General features: G+C 35.9%; 1 protein-coding gene across 1 annotated transcript in view; it reads left to right on the forward strand.

Annotated features, from left to right (window-relative positions):
• The window catches only part of LOC121386547, a 118520-nt gene that overhangs the window by 56447 nt on the left and 40212 nt on the right, over positions 1-21861 (forward strand). Inside the window, exons 7-9 of the mRNA XM_041517485.1 lie at positions 3482-3607; positions 10115-10363; positions 16863-17060. Coding sequence (XP_041373419.1) covers positions 3482-3607; positions 10115-10363; positions 16863-17060 — 573 coding nt within the window. The remainder of the gene's footprint in view (positions 1-3481; positions 3608-10114; positions 10364-16862; positions 17061-21861) is intronic.

Genomic DNA, 21861 nt, shown 5'->3' on the forward strand with positions numbered 1-21861 from the left:
GCTAGTGGTTATTATCACAGGGCTAGTTTCAGATGTAAGCCCAGTAGCCCCATAGGCTAATGGTTTTTAACCCGGGGCTAGTTTCAGATGTAAGCCCAGTAGCCTGATAGGCTAATGGTTTTTAACTCTGGCTAGTTTCAGATGTAAGCCCAGTAGCCCGATAGGCTAGTGGTTTTTAACTCTGGCTAGTTTCAGATGTAAGCCCAGTAGCCCGATAGGCTAATGGTTTTTAACTCAGGGCTAGTTTCAGATGTAAGCCCAGTAGCCCGATAGGCTAGTGGTTTTTAACCCAGGGATAGTTTCAGATGTAAGCCCAGTAGCCCGATAGGCTAATAGTTTTTAACCCAGGGATAGTTTAAAATGTAAGCCCAGTAGCCCGATAGGCTAGTGGTTTTTAACCCGGGGCTAGTTTCAGATGCAAACCCAGTAGCCCGATAGGCTAGTGGTTTTTAACCCAGGGATAGTTTCAAATGTAAGCCCAGTAGCCCGATAGGCTAGTGGTTTTTAACCCAGGGATAGTCTCAGATGTAAGCCCAGTAGCCCGATAGGCAAGTGGTTTTTAACCCGGGGCTAGTTTCAGATGCAAGCCCAGTAGCCTGATAGGCTAGTCGGTTGTAAAAAAACAAACAACAACTAAAAGCAACGACAAACAAACCAACACTGCTAGCTCAAGATAATGTTTTCTCCTTCACTGATGTTTGTTTGATAAATGTTATCCTGACATTGGTCATCACATAATATTAACAAATCAATAAGTATTTATATATTAATATTCAACTTGAACTAGCTTTCTATAAAATGCAGTAACAAGAAGTCTCTACATCGTCAGTTACAACAATAGACCTGATACAGAGCCCCAGTCATGCTTAGAATGACTGTGTTTATCTTTGTTTATCTATTGTCTTCTATTTTAATGACTCACTTAGAATTACTGTGTTTATATCTTTGTTTATCTATTGTCTTCTATTTTAATCACTCACTTAGAATTACTGTGTTTATCTTTGTTTATCTATTGTCTGCTATTTTAATCACTCGCTTAGAATTACTGTGCTATTTTATATCTTTGTTTATCTATTGTCTTCTATTTTAATCACTCACTTAGAATTACTGTGTTTATCTTTGTTTATCTATTGTCTTCTATTTTAATCACTCACTTAGAATTACTGTGTTTATCTTTGTTTATCTATTGTCTGCTATTTTAATCACTCGCTTAGAATTACTGTGTTTATCTTTGTTTATCTATTGTCTTCTATTTTAATGACTCACTTAGAATTACTGTGTTTATCTTTGTTTATCTATTGTCTTCTATTTTAATCACTCACTTAGAATTACTGTGTTTATCTTTGTTTATCTATTGTCTTCTATTTTAATCACTCACTTAGAATTACTGTGTTTATCTTTGTTTATCTATTGTCTTCTATTTTAATCACTCACTTAGAATTACTGTGTTTATCTTTGTTTATCTATTGTCTTCTATTTTAATCACTCACTTAGAATTACTGTGTTTATCTTTGTTTATCTATTGTCTTCTATTTTAATCACTCACTTAGAATTACTGTGTTTATCTTTGTTTATCTATTGTTTGCTATTTTAATCACTCACTTAGAATTACTGTGTTTTATCTTTGTTTATTGTCTTCTATTTTAATCACTCACTTAGAATTACTGTGTTTATCTTTGTTTATCTATTGTCTGCTATTTTAATCACTCACTTAGAATTACTGTGTTATCTTTGTTTATCTATTGTCTGCTATTTTAATCACTCGCTTAGAATTACTGTGTTCATCTTTGTTTATCTATTGTCTTCTATTTTAATCACTCGCTTAGAATTACTGGCTTAGAATTACTGTGTTCATCTTTGTTTATCTATTGTCTTCTATTTTAATCACTCGCTTAGAATTACTGTGTTTATCTTTGTTTATCTATTGTCTTCTATTTTAATCACTCACTTAGAATTACTGTCTTTATATCTTTGTTTATCTATTGTCTTCTATTTTAATCACTCACTTAGAATTACTGTCTTTTATCTTTGTTTATCTATTGTCTTCTATTTTAATCACTCACTTAGAATTACTGTGTTCATCTTTGTTTATCTATTGTCTTCTATTTTAATCACTCACTTAGAATTACTGTGTTCATCTTTGTTTATCTATTGTCTGCTATTTTAATCACTCACTTCCTTGTTGAAAGGATGTTGATAATTGGCTTAATTGACCTCTTTAAAATGTATGGCAGTTTGGATAATGTTTCACACCTGTACAGGATAATACCTTTTTGTCTATCAATTAACAAATTAGATCTTGCCAATATATTTGTTGATATGTGTCGGACATGGAATATATTAATTAATTGTTCTGTAGGCTATTTGAGCAACTGACATCACCGTTCAATTAACTAACCAATACACTGAACGCAAGGTCATGCCTTACCATGTTACACACCCTGGAATTGTGCATTCAATTCTTTTGTTTGGTGGTGGTTAGGGAGATGAGTTTGTTAAATTACTTACAAACCCAATGATGGTGGGGTGGGGGATAGAGTGAAAACGAGAATGATTTAAGATCAAACTTTAAAAAATTAGCAGGAAAAGAAAATTTTGTAGCGTACATGTGATTGGTGTTAAAAAAATAAATTATTGTTTTAAACTTCATTCACATTCACATGTCAAGATAAATTTTGTAGCGTACATGTAAGTGGGTTTAATTTTGTTTTATTGTTTTAAACTTCATTCACATTTACATGTCAAGTTAAATTTTCACCTACATATTAATAATAATTTGAAAAAACTTTTAAAAAAATGATACAATAATACACATTGAAAAACAAAATAATGAATGAATGTTTAACAACACCCCAGCACGAAAAATACATCTGCTGTTGGTGAAAAACAAAATAATGAAAGAATGTTTAACAACACCCCAGCACGAAAAATGCATCTGCTGTTGGTGAATAACAAAATAATGAATGAATGTTTAACAACACCCCAGCACGAAAAATGCATATGCTGTTAGTGAAAAACAAAATGAATGAATGAATGTTTAACAACACCCCAGCACGAAAAATGCATCTGCTGTTGGTGAAAAACAAAATGAATGAATGAATGTTTAACAACACCCCAGCATGAAAAATACATCTGCTATTGGTAAAAGAGAAAAAGTAAGGTGATCCCTTTTTCTAAGTACTATAGGGGTTGGGTTCATGGAAACTATTTGTTTTTTCCGCCTACTTGTCTTGTTGTACTTTATCAAATATTTGGGCTATATAGTGCTTTATTTTGGTGGGCTAGTGGAATTCACAAACCCACTAGCCCTGTGGCTAGTGACTTTACTAAAAAAATTGTCATCCACAAAGTTACGACAAGTCTTAAACCCACTGGTTCCCATAGTATGATTGATTATTAAGCCTTCTGCAGTTAATGAACATGCGTGCACACGCATACAGCAGGGTTTTTCTATATTAACAATATTTTCTTTTCTTATTAGAGAAACGTGTAAATGCTTGTTTTTCGAGACCATGTGACCACATATGCATCACAAATCGCGAAGGTTACATCTGTATATGTAAAGAAAATGAACACCTGTTTATTGATGGAAGGTCTTGTATCAAAGGTAATGTACACGTTTAATAACTTAATATCAAATACCATTAGCATCATTCGATGTCAGGTGACACACCCACTCATGCATCCTTGCAAGCCAAGGTACCATTCGGTATATATACTTACCAGCATAAAGCGATCCAGACAACAAGCGCCTCCTTTAGGAAATAAATGTGAAACAATGTTCATGTCCCTTACATGATATCATCACTGACCAATCACGTGGTACTAAACTGTAGACAAGAAAGAAAGGGAGCTGGTCAAAACGTTGCAAAACCACCCACTTTTGTTCGAAACGTATCCAGTTCAAATTGCAGTTCAAAGTGGCACATGCAATGTTTGAACAAGTTTGAGAATAATTTTATACATAAATCTCCAAAATATAAAACAATTCCCAAACCCTTTTTATAAATTTCGTATGTCAACCTGCTAGTTCATGCAGTATAGTTTATATATACATGTTACAGGTAATTTGAAAATAAATTGATCTTATAGATTATAGGTGGCCTATAACAGACCTGCATGTCAACCTTCACAGGTTCCCCAAGAGACTTCCGGTATTTCAGCAATCTCACGTTTTCCTGCCCGGAACTTTCCTTATTTTTTAACCATAAAAACAATTCAAGTTTCCTTTGTCATGTATTGATATTCAATGTTGCCAGATGTAATAAAAGTAAATAATCTATGTCTAATAACACCTCTGACTTGTAAAATGTCTCCACACGAGACTACATAACACAGCAATGACTGAAGTGCCTGAGTGCCAAACGGCAACTGCATTGATAGACACGAGACTACATAACACAGCAATGACCGAAGTGCTGGAGTGCCAAACGGCAAAAACATGGATAGACAGGAGACTACATAACACAGCAATGACCGAAGTGCCCGAGTGCCAAACGGCAACTGCATTGATAGACACGAGACTACATAGTACAGCAATGACTGAAGTGCCTGAGTGCCAAACGGCAACTGCATTGATAGACACGAGACTACATAACACAGCAATGACCGAAGTGCCTGAGTGCCAAACGGCAACTGCATGGATAGACAGGGGACTACATAACACAGCAATGACCGAAGTGCCTGAGTGCCGAACGGCAACTGCATTGATAGACAGGAAACTACATAACACAGCAATGACTGAAGTACCTGAGTGCCAAACGGCAACTGCATGGATAGACACGAGACTACATAGTACAGCAATGACTGAAGTACCTGAGTGCCAAATGGCAACTGCATGGATAGACACGAGACTACATAACACAGCAATGACTGAAGTGCCAGAGTGCCAAACGGCAACTGCATTGATAGACACGAGACTACATAACACAGCAATGACTGAAGTGCCAGAGTGCCAAACGGCAACTGCATGGATAGACACGAGACTACATAGTACAGCAATGACCGAAGTGCCTGAGTGCCAAATGGCAACTGCATGGATAGACACGAGACTACATAGTACAGCAATGACTGAAGTGCCGGAGTGCCAAATGGCAACTGCATGGATAGACAGGAGACTACATAACACAGCAATGACTGAAGTGCTGGAGTGCCAAACGACAACTGCATGGATAGACACAAGACTACATAGTACAGCAATGACCGAAGTGCCTGAGTGCCAAATGGCAACTGCATGGATAGACACGAGACTACATAACACAGCAATGACTGAAGTGTCTGAGTGCCAAAAGGCAACTGCATGGATAGACACGAGACTACATAGTACAGCAATGACCGAAGTGCCGGAGTGCCAAACAGCAACTGCATGGATAGACATGAGACTACATAACACAGCAATGACTGAAGTGTCTGAGTGCCAAACGGCAACTGCATGGATAGACACGAGACTACATAGTACAGCAATGACCGAAGTGCCGGAGTGCCAAACGGCAACTGCATGGATAGACATGAGACTACATAACACAGCAATGACTGAAGTGTCTGAGTGCCAAACGGCAACTGCATGGATAGACACGAGACTACATAGTACAGCAATGACCGAAGTGCTGGAGTGCCAAACAGCAACTGCATGGATAGACACGAGACTACATAGTACAGCAATGACCGAAGTGCCTGAGTGCCAAACGGCAATTGCATGGATAGACACGAGACTACATAGTACAGCAATGACCGAAGTGCCGGAGTGCCAAACAGCAACTGCATGGATAGACATGAGACTACATAACACAGCAATGACTGAAGTGTCTGAGTGCCAAACGGCAACTGCATGGATAGACACGAGACTACATAGTACAGCAATGACCGAAGTGCTGGAGTGCCAAACAGCAACTGCATGGATAGACACGAGACTACATAGTACAGCAATGACCGAAGTGCCTGAGTGCCAAACGGCAACTGCATGGATAGACACGAGACTACATAGTACAGCAATGACCGAAGTGCCTGAGTGCCAAACGGCAACTGCATGGATAGACACGAGACTACATAGTACAGTAATGACTGAAGTACCTGAGTGCCAAATGGCAACTGCATGGATAGACACGAGACTACATAACACAGCAATGACTGAAGAATGCCTGAGTGCCAAACGGCAACTGCATGGATAGACACGAGACTACATAACACAGCAATGACTGAAGTGCCTGGAGTGCCAAACGGCAACTGCATGGATAGACACGAGACTACATAGTACAGCAATGACTGAAGTGGAGTGCCATGGCAACTGCATGGATAGACACGAGACTACATAGTACAGTAATGACTGAAGTGCCTGAGTGCCAAATGGCAACTGCATGGATAGACACGAGACTACATAACACAGCAATGACTGAAGTGCTGGAGTGCCAAACGGCAACTGCATTGATAGACACAAGACTACATAACACAGCAATGACTGAAGTGCCTGAGTGCCAAACGGCAACTGCATTGATAGACACGAGACTACATAACACAGCAATGACTGAAGTGCCGGAGTGCCAAACGGCAACTGCATTGATAGACACGAGACTACATAGTACAGCAATGACTGAAGTGCTGGAGTGCCAAATGGCAACTGCATGGATAGACACGAGACTACATAGTACAGCAATGACTGAAGTGCCGGAGTGCCAAATGGCAACTGCATGGATAGACAGGAGACTACATAACACAGCAATGACTGAAGTGCTGGAGTGCCAAACGACAACTTCAGGGATAGACACAAGACTACATAGTACAGCAATGAGAAGTGCTGGACAAACGGCAACTGCATGGATAGACACGAGACTACATACAGCAATGACTGACCTGAGTGAAGTGCAACTGCAGATAGACACGAGACTACATGTACAGCAATGACCGAAGTGCTGGAGTGCAACTGCATGGATAGACACGAGACTACATAACACAGCAATGACTGAAGTGTCTGAGTGCCAAACGGCAACTGCATGGATAGACACGAGACTACATAGTACAGCAATGACCGAAGTGCCGGAGTGCCAAACGGCAACTGCATGGATAGACATGAGACTACATAACACAGCAATGACTGAAGTGTCTGAGTGCCAAACGGCAACTGCATGGATAGACACGAGACTACATAGTACAGCAATGACCGAAGTGCTGGAGTGCCAAACAGCAACTGCATGGATAGACACGAGACTACATAGTACAGCAATGACCGAAGTGCCTGAGTGCCAAACGGCAATTGCATGGATAGACATGAGACTACATAGTACAGCAATGACCGAAGTGCCGGAGTGCCAAACAGCAACTGCATGGATAGACATGAGACTACATAACACAGCAATGACTGAAGTGTCTGAGTGCCAAACGGCAACTGCATGGATAGACACGAGACTACATAGTACAGCAATGACCGAAGTGCTGGAGTGCCAAACGGCAACTGCATGGATAGACACGAGACTACATAGTACAGCAATGACCGAAGTGCCTGAGTGCCAAACGGCAACTGCATGGATAGACACGAGACTACATAGTACAGCAATGACCGAAGTGCCTGAGTGCCAAACGGCAACTGCATGGATAGACACGAGACTCCATAGTACAGCAATGACCGAAGTGCTGGAGTGCCAAACGGCAACTGCATGGATAGACACGAGACTACATAGTACAGCAATGACCGAAGTGTCTGAGTGCCAAACGGCAACTGCATGGATAGACACGAGACTACATAACACAGCAATGACTGAAGTGTCTGAGTGCCAAACGGCAACTGCATGGATAGACACGAGACTACATAACACAGCAGTGACTGAAGTGTCTGAGTGCCAAACGGCAACTGCATGGATAGACACGAGACTACATAGTACAGCAATGACCGAAGTGCCTGAGTGCCAAACGGCAACTACATGGATAGACACGTCATAACGTAATCTCATGTCAAGGCTAGTCAATGAAAAGACCAATTAAAAACAACAATAAACAGTGGTTGGATCTTTGATGATGGGGATAAGTGAATAGTATCTGTAGCCTTCATCATTTCTTTATTTTGACCTGAAAAAAAGATAGTACACAGTAAGGCTTTCGTATTAGAAACGATTAACACAAATTGAATACCAGAGGTATAGGCATATATTAACACAAATTGAATATCAGAGGTATAGGCATATATTGAAACAAATTGAATATCAGAGGTATAGGCATATATTAAAACAAATTGAATATCAGAGGTATAGGCATGCATTGAAACAAATTGAATATCAGAGGTATAGGCATACATTGAAACAAATTGAATATCAGATATAGGCATATATTAAAACAAATTGAATATCAGGTATAGGCATTTATTAAAACAAATTGAATATCAGAGGTATAGGCATGTATTGAAACAAATTGAATATCAGAGGTATAGGCATATATTGAGACAAATTGAATATCAGGTATAGGCATGTATTGAAACAAATTGAATATCAGAAGTATAGGCATGTATTGAAACAAATTGAATATCAGAAGTATAGGCATATATTGAAACAAATTGAATATCAGAGGAATAGGCATATATTAAAACAAATTGAATATCAGAGGTATAGGCATATATTAACAAATTGAATATCAGAGGTATAGGCATATATTAAAACAAATTGAATATCAGGTATAGGCATATATTAAAACAAATTGAATATCAGAGGTATAGGCATATATTGAAACAAATTGAATATCAGAGGTATAGGCATATATTGAAATAAATTGAATATCAGAGGTATAGGCATATATTGAAATAAATTGATATTCAGAGGTATAGGCATATATTGAAACAAATTGAATATCAGGTTTAGGCATATATGAAAACAAATTGAATATCAGAGGTATGGGCATGTATTGAAACAAATTGAATATCAGGTATAGGCATATATTGAAACAAATTGAATATCAGAGGTATACATGTAGGCATATATTGAAACAAATTGAATATCAGAGGTATAGGCATGTATTGAAACAAATTGAATATCAGGTATAGGCATATATTAAAACAAATTGAATATCAGAGGTATAGGCATATATTAAAACAAATTGAATATCAGAGGTATAGGCATATATTAACAAATTGAATATCAGAGGTATAGGCATATATGAAAACAAATTGAATATCAGAGGTATACATGTAGGCATATATTGAAACAAACTGAATATCAGAGATATAGGCATATATTGAAACAAATTGAATATCAGGTATATATACCTGATATTCAATTTGTTATATGCATATATTCATTACGGTGATTTGGTTACAGTACAAGGTGCACTTGTACTTGCAATCAGTGGAATTCAGTGTTTTTGCTATTACAATAAACAGAATATGCTAATGAGAGGTAATCATCCAGCTGTTTTTGTACATACAGCTATGTAAACGGAACGGTGCAGGCACTTCCTGTGTTTATAGCAGGGCTATTACGATAAACAGAATATGCTAATAAGAAGTAATTATCCGGCTGTTTTTGTACATACAGCTATGTAAACGGAACGATGCAGGCACTTCCTGTGTTTATAGCAGGGCTATTACAATAAACAGAATATTCTAATAACAGGTAATTATCCAGCTGTTTTTGTACTTACAGCTATGTAAACGGAACGGTGCAGGCACTTATAGCAGGGCTATTACAATAAACAGAATATGCTAATAACAGGTAATCATCCAGCTGTTTTTGTACATACAGCTATGTAAATGGAACGGTGGAGTCACTTCCTATGTTTAGAGCAAGGCTATTACAATAAACAGAATATGCTAATAACGGGTAATCATCCAGCTGTTTTTGTACATACAGCTATGTAAATGGAACGGTGCAGGCACTTCCTGTGTTTATAGCAGGGCAATTCTATTATGTGGTTTACAATGTATAACGATTTATCCACCCCACCCCCCCGTAAAAAAAAGAAAAAGGATTTTGTGTCTTGACTCCGTCTTGTCTCAAAATCCAAAAACAGTCATACTATCCCCTAAACCATTGACCAAACAAAATAAAGTTGTTATTGCAGATGTGTTTCGTAGGGTTTTTATTAACTCGGTTATCAACCATGTGGATAACAAATGTATAGCATGCTCTCTCTTTTACAGATGTTCCACCTCAGAGTAAGAGTCCTAAGCTATTGGCTATGAACTACCCTGTAGTTGGAAGTGACTTAGTGCTTCATCCGATGCCAGCTATATTTTATGAGTTTTTTCCTCGGACAATGGATTACAGTAAAGCAGCTGACACTTGCAGAGAGTATGGGGGATATCTGGCATCCATTCATTCGATTTTTGAGCATAGATTGATGTACTCGGATCTTATGAGCCATCCTACCTGCACTAAATGGTTTCTAGGTAAGTATTTATTCTAATTACCCTAGTATTTGCAGATTGTAAATATGGATGCATCAAGCTTAAATTTCGGTTGCACGGCGGACGACTGAATTGTAAATTTTAATCATCTGAGCAAATTTTTACTCGTCTGGGGTGAGCGGACAAGTACTTTTGGCCAGCCCTCGGTACCTTAAGTCTGTTCGGAAAATTATTATCTCTACTTCTGTCTAATCAACTCCCTGACATGTCTATGTTTCAATCAATAAGATATTAATACATGAGCCTTGCAGATATTGTCTGGAATAATATAATTACATTCCAATAGAAGCAAGAACAGAAAGTAAAAACACCCAAATGATACAACCCAGAGAACACAAATTATCGGCATGGCTGCATCTTGGAGTCAAAACCAGAAGTGATTCTAAAAAGACTGTCACTTGATAGCCAGTGCTGCCCCTCAGATTGTGCCACTGTTCATTGGTCCTTCATGATTATTTCGATCTCTGGCGATGTCCGTTATTTCTGACATTACCCAATTTGTATGACTATAGTATAACCCCATTATAGATTCTCTGACCATTCTTTATACATTCAATATAACTAAGTAATGTTCCTCAGATTCTGGAACATGATTATTTAATAACTGAAGTTAATAAGAAATATAGCTAGAGATAAAACCAAACAAAATATGAAACCTAACGAAAAATAAAACCAAAAGAAAAATTAAATGATAGATCGGATGAAAGTGAGGGAGGAAATGCTACATAACAGAACAGAACTTTATTACACTCAGGCCATTCCACAACAGCGTTAGAGGAACATACATAATAAATAGTATAAACGTGACAAGATGGTTTACAGGAGAATGAAATAATAGCATATGATAATACATACCGGTAATACATGCATATACTTGTATATGATATTAACCCTTATCCTGCCGCATTCTTTTTGCTAAATTTAAAGAATTTTCACCTGTTCTACATTTCTAGTAATTTTATTAAAATCCATGGACATTTTAACATGAAATTATACCCATATATACCATAATGATCTACCTACGTAATGATAGCATTTTGTAGATGGTTATTTTATTTAAGTTACCATGGCAATAGCTGCACATTTCAGTATATAATTTTTTCATTAATAATTAAGAAAACATGAATAAAACACTACTATTTTTCTTTTAATTTAAGTGTATGCTGTGATTTATTAAGCATAGTGATTGGATTAAAGAAAAAATTAAGTAAACGGCCAATTTTTTTCAGAATAATAGGGTGCAATGCACATACTATCATCAACGCTTTTTGGTAAATTATGAAAATAATGTCCAACATTAACTATTATACATTTCTAGTAATATTATTAAAACCTGTTGATATTTCAACATGAAATTACAGACACATATACAAAGGAAATCCACCTATGAAATTATAGCATTTTGTTGTCAGTTATATTATTTATGTTACCATGGCAACAGCTTCAAATTTCAATATACCATATTTTCATTAATAATTATGAAAACTTTAATTAAAAACTAATATTTTTCTTTTAATTTAAGTCTATACTGTTATTTATTAACCATACTGCTTGATGTAAAGACAAAATTAAGTAGATAACCACTGTTCTGAAAAATAGGGTCAGATGCGCATAAAATTCGGCTATCGACACATTTTTTGTAAATTATGAACATAATATCCAACATTAACTATTATACATTTCTGGTAATATTATTAAAATCAGTTGACATTTCAGCATGAAATTACACACATATATACTAAGAATATCCAACTACGTAACACTAACATTTTAGTCAGTTATATTACTTATGTTACTATGGCAACAGCTGCAACTTTCAATATACCGTTTTTTCATTAATAATTATGAAAACTTTAATTTAAAACTAATATTTTGCTTTTAATTCAAGTCTATAATGTGATCTATTAACCATACTACTCGATTTAGAAAAAGAATTAAATAGACAGTCAATTATGTTTTTGAATAATAGGGTCAAATGCACATACTACCATCAACACATTTTTGTAACTTGTGGACATTGTGTCCAACATTACCTAGACACTAAAAATATGTATACTATCTCTATTACTTTATATATCTTTGTCAAATGACACAAGATTTAAAAAAAGGTATATGCCCTTTCACTTCCTGTCATTTTCAAATGAACATTATTAATTCTGTTACCATGGTAACCAATGCAAAAAGAGGAACCGCTTCCCATATCAAATGTTTTAAATGAATTTATTTGAATACAAATCACTGTATAATGATGTAGTAATAAGCTCCCAGCTGTTTACAAGAGAAGGGTGAAAATTGTGAATTCTGTTACCATGGTAACCAATGCAAAACAGATAAAACAAATTTCTAAAAAAATATAATTTTCAAGGACTGAGAAAAACCAATGTATAGTGACATAATTGTACTATGCCTGTAGAAAAGATATATGAAGCTTATTAATTCTGTTACCATGGTAACCAGTTCAAAACTATACGTTACCATGGTATCCAGATCGAAACTGTTACCATGGTAACCAATGCAAACTATTGGTTACCATGGTAAGGTATCTAAAACTGGAAACTATTTGCTGTGTGCATGCACATTTTGGGTCATACGGTCAAAAGTAAAGGACACCAGTAATCAATAATTTGAGGGTACTTGAAAACTCCAGATCATAACTGCCGCTACTAGGTGGTTATGGGGTTTGGAATCTTTTGAAATTGGACACTGCATTTCATGTACAAACTTTAAGCAGCAGCTATCTTACTATAATCGTTCTAAAAATTATTAAAACATATCCATTAATTCCCAAGATTTTAGGGTACATAATTTTACCCTTCATACCCTCTGGCAGAAACCCTGACACTGATATTAGAATAATAGAAATAGTAAAAAGGATTTTATGTATTTCAGTAATTTATTGTGACACAAGATACTTGCAATAGTGCTTCACACGGTCACAATTGTAAAAAAAAAAGTAAAATGTCCATTCACCTAAAAAATGTTTTAAACCCAAAGAAACAAACATCAACTTCTTCTGACATGTTTATTGAGGGAGTGAAAGAAGAAGAAATCACTGGCAGTTGGTCCAGCGAAGTATTGTATCTGGGTCAACGGTCGATAATATAGGTCACCTACACTTTGAAGTTTTTGCGATTTTTCTTTGATATTTTTATCAACAATATAGGATCGTTTTATGATTTGTGATTATTACATCCTGAATACAACATTTTATTTGGATTAAATAATTTATTTAACGATTTTTGAGACAAAAACAATGTTTCGGGTCGTTGCCTACGCAACAGTGTCCGCCCTGCTAAAGTACGTGTTTTTTTTTTTTCTTTTTAATTGTTATTTTGAAAAATTTAGTTATCACCATATTTTTAAAATAAAAAAATTGATTACTTACTCTGAATCTATTGCAAACCATTATCCTACTGTAATTTTCACATTTAGTTACCGCACGATTTTTTGTGGGTGTTGCGTAACACCAAAAAAGGACCGTGTCGATGTTCTAAAAAACGGTCGATAGCCGCCACATGTAATAGTGGAGCTAATTTTAATTAGATTGCTCGCGGCGAGGGTGTGTATACCCCCGACGCATCCACACCAATTGGTACCGTACAGGCCTGATGTACTAATCATAAACGTACGGGATCCCGTTCTGTTTTGTTGGAAATAATAGTACACGATGAAAAGGTTTCAGGCCAGCTCAATTTGCCCGAATGTCTGTCGTATTCGCCCGAATTTTAGATTTTGGTACTAATAAATTTATCAAAATACAATAGATCCAACACAAATACAGTTTACCTCATGATGATTAATTTATCTTTATAACATTTGCAGATGTGTGTGCAGGGAATGGGTCGACCCCCCTCCCCCTTTCCGGTCCGTGCTTGAGCAGATTAAAAAAAAAAAAAAATTCAATACATATTCAGGCGGATCATGACTGAAATCCCCTATAAACTTCGCTCTCCAGCACGCATGCCTGATTTTTTTTTAAATTGTCATCCACCATACAAACCTAATTACAAAACATTCACTGCTCATATATGCTAACTTATTCATAAAAAGCCAAGCATGGCACCTCCCCCCCCCCCCCCCCCCCACACACACACAATCCTCGGATCAGCGACTAGTACAGTATAGTACATGCTTTACTCTATTTCAGTAATAAAACAAAAAACCGGTGGCGCCACATAATTATGTGTGACACGCAACGAGAATGTTTTGTGATTGGTTATTGAAAATAATGTAGGTCAAGGTATTTCCCAAACTCGTTCAGCAGATATTCGTAACCTATCGTTTGTAATTCATTTCTAAAAAATGAGAACAAATATATATCACTCAGTAGTGATTAATACCAATGTGAATGTAATATGTCATGTTGAAAAGGAAAAAGGAAAAACTGGCATAAAAACAACACAACAAAACAACGACGAACACCGAGCACATGTACGTATTCGATCATATAGTCGACGTAACTGTTCAAGCAAACATAGCTAGTTAAAATATCGTCTGCTGTAGTATAAGTAACCACTTTGTAATTTTTAATGAAAACAGTTAGCAGCACATGCAAGCAATGTGTACCACTGCTGTCAAATTGTATGGCGGGAAATGTGCTGTCACATGACCTGTTGTTTATAAATAGAAATAGGGAAATGGCGCCTTTCGATGACTGTTTATACCGTCGGATTACAACTATTTGATTGTGTTTGTACCTTTTTTAAGGCATTAAAAGTGATACTTGTTCTATTTTAGTGCAACTGTCATAATGTAGTTCATATATAATAGTATATTATGACAACTTTGTAGAGATAAAAGAAACCGCTACCAAAAAAACAAGAAACAATAACAAACAATAGCACGTGCCATTTGACGGGTCATTTTTGTTTTCCAAAAAACATAAGATGTACAACAACAATTTAGCAAATATTTCGATATGTCATTCTAAGACTATTTATTGACATTATCTTACTTTGTTTTTGTCAAAAATGTCAACAATTAATTTAGAAAACGATTTTAAAATGAAAACAATGCAAAGTGACGTCATTGTGATGACGCTTGACGTGTATACACGTCAACGGCAGGAAACGGGTTAAATGATAATAACTGTAACAGTAGTAGTGGTAGTAGTAATAATAATAATAATAATAATAATAATGGTGGTAACAGTAATGGTAGTCGTAGTAGTATAATAATAGTAGTAGTAGTAGTAGTAGTACTAATGGTAATACATGGTACAGTAATAATAATAATAATAATAATTGTAATATAGCTAGGAAACAGTTTTGATTGTGACATGAGTTATTCAGTTACCAGGACGTTTAAAAACCTGGCAAATTACATTTATAAATTTCGCCAACTTCTTTAATACACTTATGTTCTTACTGCTCATTAGTTCTTTGAATTTGTAGGTGTTTGTTCTAGTATAATAATAGGGATGTAAAAATCTTACTCGGGAATTATGAAAACATATACATACAAATAAATAATGGAATTCATCACCAATGTCACTTTCATCACATAAAGTACACAATTTGTCTTCAAATAATATGTTATTCCACCTTCCAGTTTCGACAGGTAAATAGTGATTTGACGTTCTAAATTTTATAATTAATCTCCACAACGTTTCGGGAATTATATTTAAATATTTTTCAAAAATTACATGTAGTTCTTCTTTAAAAAGTTGATAGGTTTTGCCTCTTGATGACATTGATATGCTATTATTCCATATTTGTAAATATTGATCATTTTGCCTAATTTTAATTTGTTGTGAGAGCCAAGTTAACGATAAAAAGGTATGTGATATCCAAACATCGCTCATTCCTAAATGCTCTAAAATATTTTTAATACTATAGTGAGCCAATTATAATTTATTCTATTTGTAACATGATTTGTCAACATAAATCTGTATAGAAGAAAAGATAATTTTGACTGTTTCCCAGTAACAAACCATTCTTCTTTGAATATTCAATTCCACGGGCACTTTCCCCAATTCTCCGTATAACATAAATAATGGGGTGGATTTTTTTTGTTGGCAAGATGTGTCGGAATAAATTTATTTGAACAGAATCGCATATATCTTTTTTTCCATATCCCCAAACTTCGCAACTGTATAATTGTACAACCTCAACAATTTCTAATTGACATGGATAAAAATAGATTATCATTATCAACGGCTTGGATGTAAATACGTTAGAATCTTAAATTATTTCATTTGAGTTGTATTGTAGGATGGCTTACAACATGATCTTTCAGTTACATGTATGTCGCATTGTGTAATATGATCTAGACTTAAGATTGATCTATTCGACGTGAGCTGACACCAGTGATTTTTCTTACTTGTACTATGTTTCAGGTCTAGACTTAAGAATGATCTATTCGACGTGAGCTGAGGCCAGTGATTTTTCTTACTTGTACTATGTTTCAGGTCTAGACTTAAGCTTGATCTATTCGACGTGAGTTGACACCAGTGATTTTTCTTACTTGTACTATGTTTCAGGTCTAAAGGGAAAGTCTCTGATGCACAGTGCCTGGCACGATGGCTCCTGGGTTGACTTTGCACTGTTTGAGGGAACAGTGCCTGTATATACGGATGAGGAGCAAGTGGTTTTCATGGACCAGGATCTATTTTACATGTGGAATTATGGTTCGGTTTCCACAACAGAAGCCTGTGCTGTGTGCCAGTATAGATCACGGGGTTCGTACACATTTTGGAATGTTTTGCTAATTAATTGATCAAAACTTTAGGTCAATATCGGAAATCCTCGGTAATGATTAACTTAAGCTTCAAATACTTCAATATCGGAAATTATCGGTAATGTCACACAATACAGTAAGAACCACCGACAACTTGGTAACTTGTAATTGTGTTTTTATAACTTGGATTAACTTGCTTCAAATAGGTCAATATCGGAAATCCTCGGTAATGTCACACAATACAGTAAGAACCACGACAACTTGGTAATTGTGTTTGTTTATAACTTGGATTAACTTGCTTCAAATAGGTCAATATCGGAAATCCTCGGTAATGTCACACAATACAGTAAGAACCACTGACAACTTGGTAATTGTGTTTGTTTATAACTTGGATTAACTTGCTTCAAATAGGTCAATATCGGAAATCCTCGGTAATGTCACACACAGTAAGAACCACGACAACTTGGTAATTGTGTTTGTTTATAAGATTAACTTGCTTCAAAAGGTCAATATCGGAAATCCTCGGTAATGTCACACAATACAGTAAGAACCACACAACTTGGTAATTGTGTTTGTTTATAACTTGGATTAACTTGCTTCAAATAGGTCAATATCGGAAATCCTCGGTAATGTCACACAATACAGTAAGAACCACTGACAACAACTTGGTAACTTGCTTCAAATAGGTCAATATCGGAAATCCTGTTTACAGTAAGAACCACCGACAACTTGGTAATTGTGTTTGTTTATAACTTGGATTAACTTGCTTCAAATAGGTCAATATCGGAAATCCTCGGTAATGTCACACAATACAGTAAGAACCACCGACAACTTGGTAATTGTGTTTGTTTATAACTTGGATTAATTAACTTGCTTCAAATAGGTCAATATCGGAAATCCTCGGTAATGTCACACAATACAGTAAGAACCACCGACAACTTGGTAATTGTGTTTGTTTATAACTTGGATTAACTTGCTTCAAATAGGTCAATATCGGAAATCCTCGGTAATGTCACACAAAACAGTAAGAACCACGACAACTTGGTAATTGTGTTTGTTTATATTGTGTTTGGATTAACTTATCAATATCGGAAATCCTTGGTAATGTCACACAAAACAGTAAGAACCACGACAACTTGGTAATTGTGTTTGTTTATAACTTGGATTAACTTGCATTAACTTGCTTCAAATAGGTCAATATCGGAAATCCTCGGTAATGTCACACAAAACAGTAAGAACCACCGACAACTTGGTAATATAACTTGGATTGCAACTTGCTTCAAATAGGTCAATATCGGAAATCCTCGGTAATGTCACACAATACAGTAAGAACCACCGACAACTTGGTAATTGTGTTTGTTTATAACTTGGATTAACTTGCTTCAAATGGGTCAATATCGGAAATCCTCGGTAATGTCACACAATACAGTAAGAACCACCGACAACTTGGTAATTGTGTTTGTTTATAACTTGGATTAACTTGCTTCAAATACTTGGGTCAATATCGGAAATCCTCGGTAATGTCACACAATACAGTAAGAACCACCGACAACTTGGTAATTGTGTTTGTTTATAAATTGGATTAACTTGCTTCAAATAGGTCAATATCGGAAATCCTCGGTAATGTCACACAATACAGTAAGAACCACCGACAACTTGGTAATTGTGTTTGTTTATAACTTGGATTAACTTGCTTCAAATGGGTCAATATCGGAAATCCTCGGTAATGTCACACAAAACAGTAAGAACCACGACAACTTGGTAATTGTGTTTGTTTATAACTTGGATTAACTTGCTTCAAATAGGTCAATATCGGAAATCCTCGGTAATGTCACACAAAACAGTAAGAACCACCGACAACTTGGTAATTGTGTTTGTTTATAACTTGGATTAACTTGCTTCAAATGGGTCAATATCGGAAATCCTCGGTAATGTCACACAATACAGTAAGAACCACCGACAACTTGGTAATTGTGTTTGTTTATAATTTGGATTAACTTGCATTGACTTGCTTCAAATGGGTCAATATCGGAAATCCTCGGTAATGTCACACAATACAGTAAGAACCACCGACAACTTGGTAATTGTGTTTGTTTATAACTTGGATTAACTTGCTTCAAATAGGTCAATATCGGAAATCCTCGGTAATGTCACACAATACAGTAAGAACCACTGACAACTTGGTAATTGTGTTTGTTTATAACTTGGATTAACTTGCTTCAAATAGGTCAATATCGGAAATCCTCGGTAATGTCACACAATACAGTAAGAACCACCGACAACTTGGTAATTGTGTTTGTTTATAACTTGGATTAACTTGCTTCAAATAGGTCAATATCGGAAATCCTCGGTAATGTCACACAATACAGTAAGAACCACCGACAACTTGGTAATTGTGTTTGTTTATAACTTGGATTAACTTGCTTCAAATAGGTCAATATCGGAAATCCTCGGTAATGTCACACAAAACAGTAAGAACCACTGACAACTTGGTAATTGTGTTTGTTTATAACTTGGATTAACTTGCATTAACTTGCTTCAAATAGGTCAATATCGGAAATCCTCGGTAATGTCACACAAAACAGTAAGAACCACCGACAACTTGGTAATTGTGTTTGTTTATAACTTGGATTAACTTGCATTAACTTGCTTCAAATGGGTCAATATCGGAAATCCTCGGTAATGTCACACAATACAGTAAGAACCACCGACAACTTGGTAATTGTGTTTGTTTATAACTTGGATAACTTGGTCAATTAACTTGCTTCAAATAGGTCAATATCGGAAATCCTCGGTAATGTCACACAATACAGTAAGAACCACCGACAACTTGGTAATTGTGGTAATTGTGATTTTGCTTCAAATAGGTCAATATCGGAAATCCTCGGTAATGTTACAGTAACTTGGATTAACTTGCTTCAAATAGGTCAATATCGGAAATCCTCGGTAATGTCACACAAAACAGTAAGAACCACCGACAACTTGGTAATTGTGTTTGTTTATAACTTGGATTAACTTGCATTAACTTGCTTCAAATGGGTCAATATCGGAAATCCTCGGTAATGTCACACAATACAGTAAGAACCACCGACAACTTGGTAATTGTGTTTGTTTATAACTTGGATTAACTTGCTTCAAATGGGTCAATATCGGAAATCCTCGGTAATGTCACACAATACAGTAAGAACCACCGACAACTTGGTAATTGTGTTTGTTTATAACTTGGATTAACTTGCTTCAAATAGGTCAATATCGGAAATCCTCGGTAATGTCACACAAAACAGTAAGAACCACGACAACTTGGTAATTGTGTTTGTTTATAACTTGGATTAACTTGCATTGACTTGCTTCAAATGGGTCAATATCGGAAATCCTCGGTAATGTCACACAATACAGTAAGAACCACCGACAACTTGGTAATTGTGTTTGTTTATAACTTGGATTAACTTGCTTCAAATAGGTCAATATCGGAAATCCTCGGTAATGTCACACAATACAGTAAGAACCACCGACAACTTGGTAATTGTGTTTGTTTATAACTTGGATTAACTTGCTTCAAATGGGTCAATATCGGAAATCCTCGGTAATGTCACACAATACAGTAAGAACCACCGACAACTTGGTAATTGTGTTTGTTTATAACTTGGATTAACTTGCTTCAAATAGGTCAATATCGGAAATCCTCGGTAATGTCACACAATACAGTAAGAACCACCCACAACTTGGTAATTGTGTTTGTTTATAACTTGCATTAACTTGCTTCAAATAGGTCAATATCGGAAATCCTCGGTAATGTCACACAATACAGTAAGAACCACCGACAACTTGGTAATTGTGTTTGTTTATAACTTGCTTCAAATAGGTTCGGAAATCCTCGGTAATGTCACACAATACAGTAAGAACCACCGACAACTTGGTAATTGTGTTTGTTTATAACTTGGATTAACTTGCTTCAAATAGGTCAATATCGGAAATCCTCGGTAATGTCACACAATACAGTAAGAACCACCGACACTTGGTAATTGTGTTTGACACTTGCTTGGTCAATATCGGAAATCCTCGGTAATGTCACACAATACAGTAAGAACCACCGACAACTTGGTAATTGTGTTTGTTTATAACTTGGATTAACTTGCTTCAAATAGGTCAATATCGGAAATCCTCGGTAATGTCACACAATACAGTAAGAACCACCGACAACTTGGTAATTGTGTTTGTTTATAACGGAAATTGGATTAACAATACAGTAAGAACCACCGACAACTTGATTAACTTGCTTCAAATGGGTCAATATCGGAAATCCTCGGTAATGTCACACAATACAGTAAGAACCACCGACAACTTGGTAATTGTGTTTGTTTATAACTTGGATTAACTTGCTTCAAATAGGTCAATATCGGAAATCCTCGGTAATGTCACACAAAACAGTAAGAACCACTGACAACTTGGTAATTGTGTTTGTTTATAACTTGGATTAACTTGCATTCGGAAACTTGCTTCAAATAGGTCAATATCGGAAATCCTCGGTAATGTCACACAATACAGTAAGAACCACCGACAACTTGGTAATTGTGATTAACTTGCTTCAAATAGGTCAATATCGGAAATTCGGTAATGTCACACAATACAGTAAGAACCACCGACAACTTGGTAATTGTGTTTGTTTATAACTTGGATTAACTTGCTTCAAATAGGTCAATATCGGAAATCCTCGGTAATGTCACACAATACAGTAAGAACCACCGACAACTTGGTAATTGTGTTTGTTTATAACTTGGATTAACTTGCTTCAAATAGGTCAA

This window comes from Gigantopelta aegis, chromosome 12, assembly GCF_016097555.1.
Source record: "Gigantopelta aegis isolate Gae_Host chromosome 12, Gae_host_genome, whole genome shotgun sequence".
Taxonomy (NCBI): domain Eukaryota; kingdom Metazoa; phylum Mollusca; class Gastropoda; order Neomphalida; family Peltospiridae; genus Gigantopelta; species Gigantopelta aegis.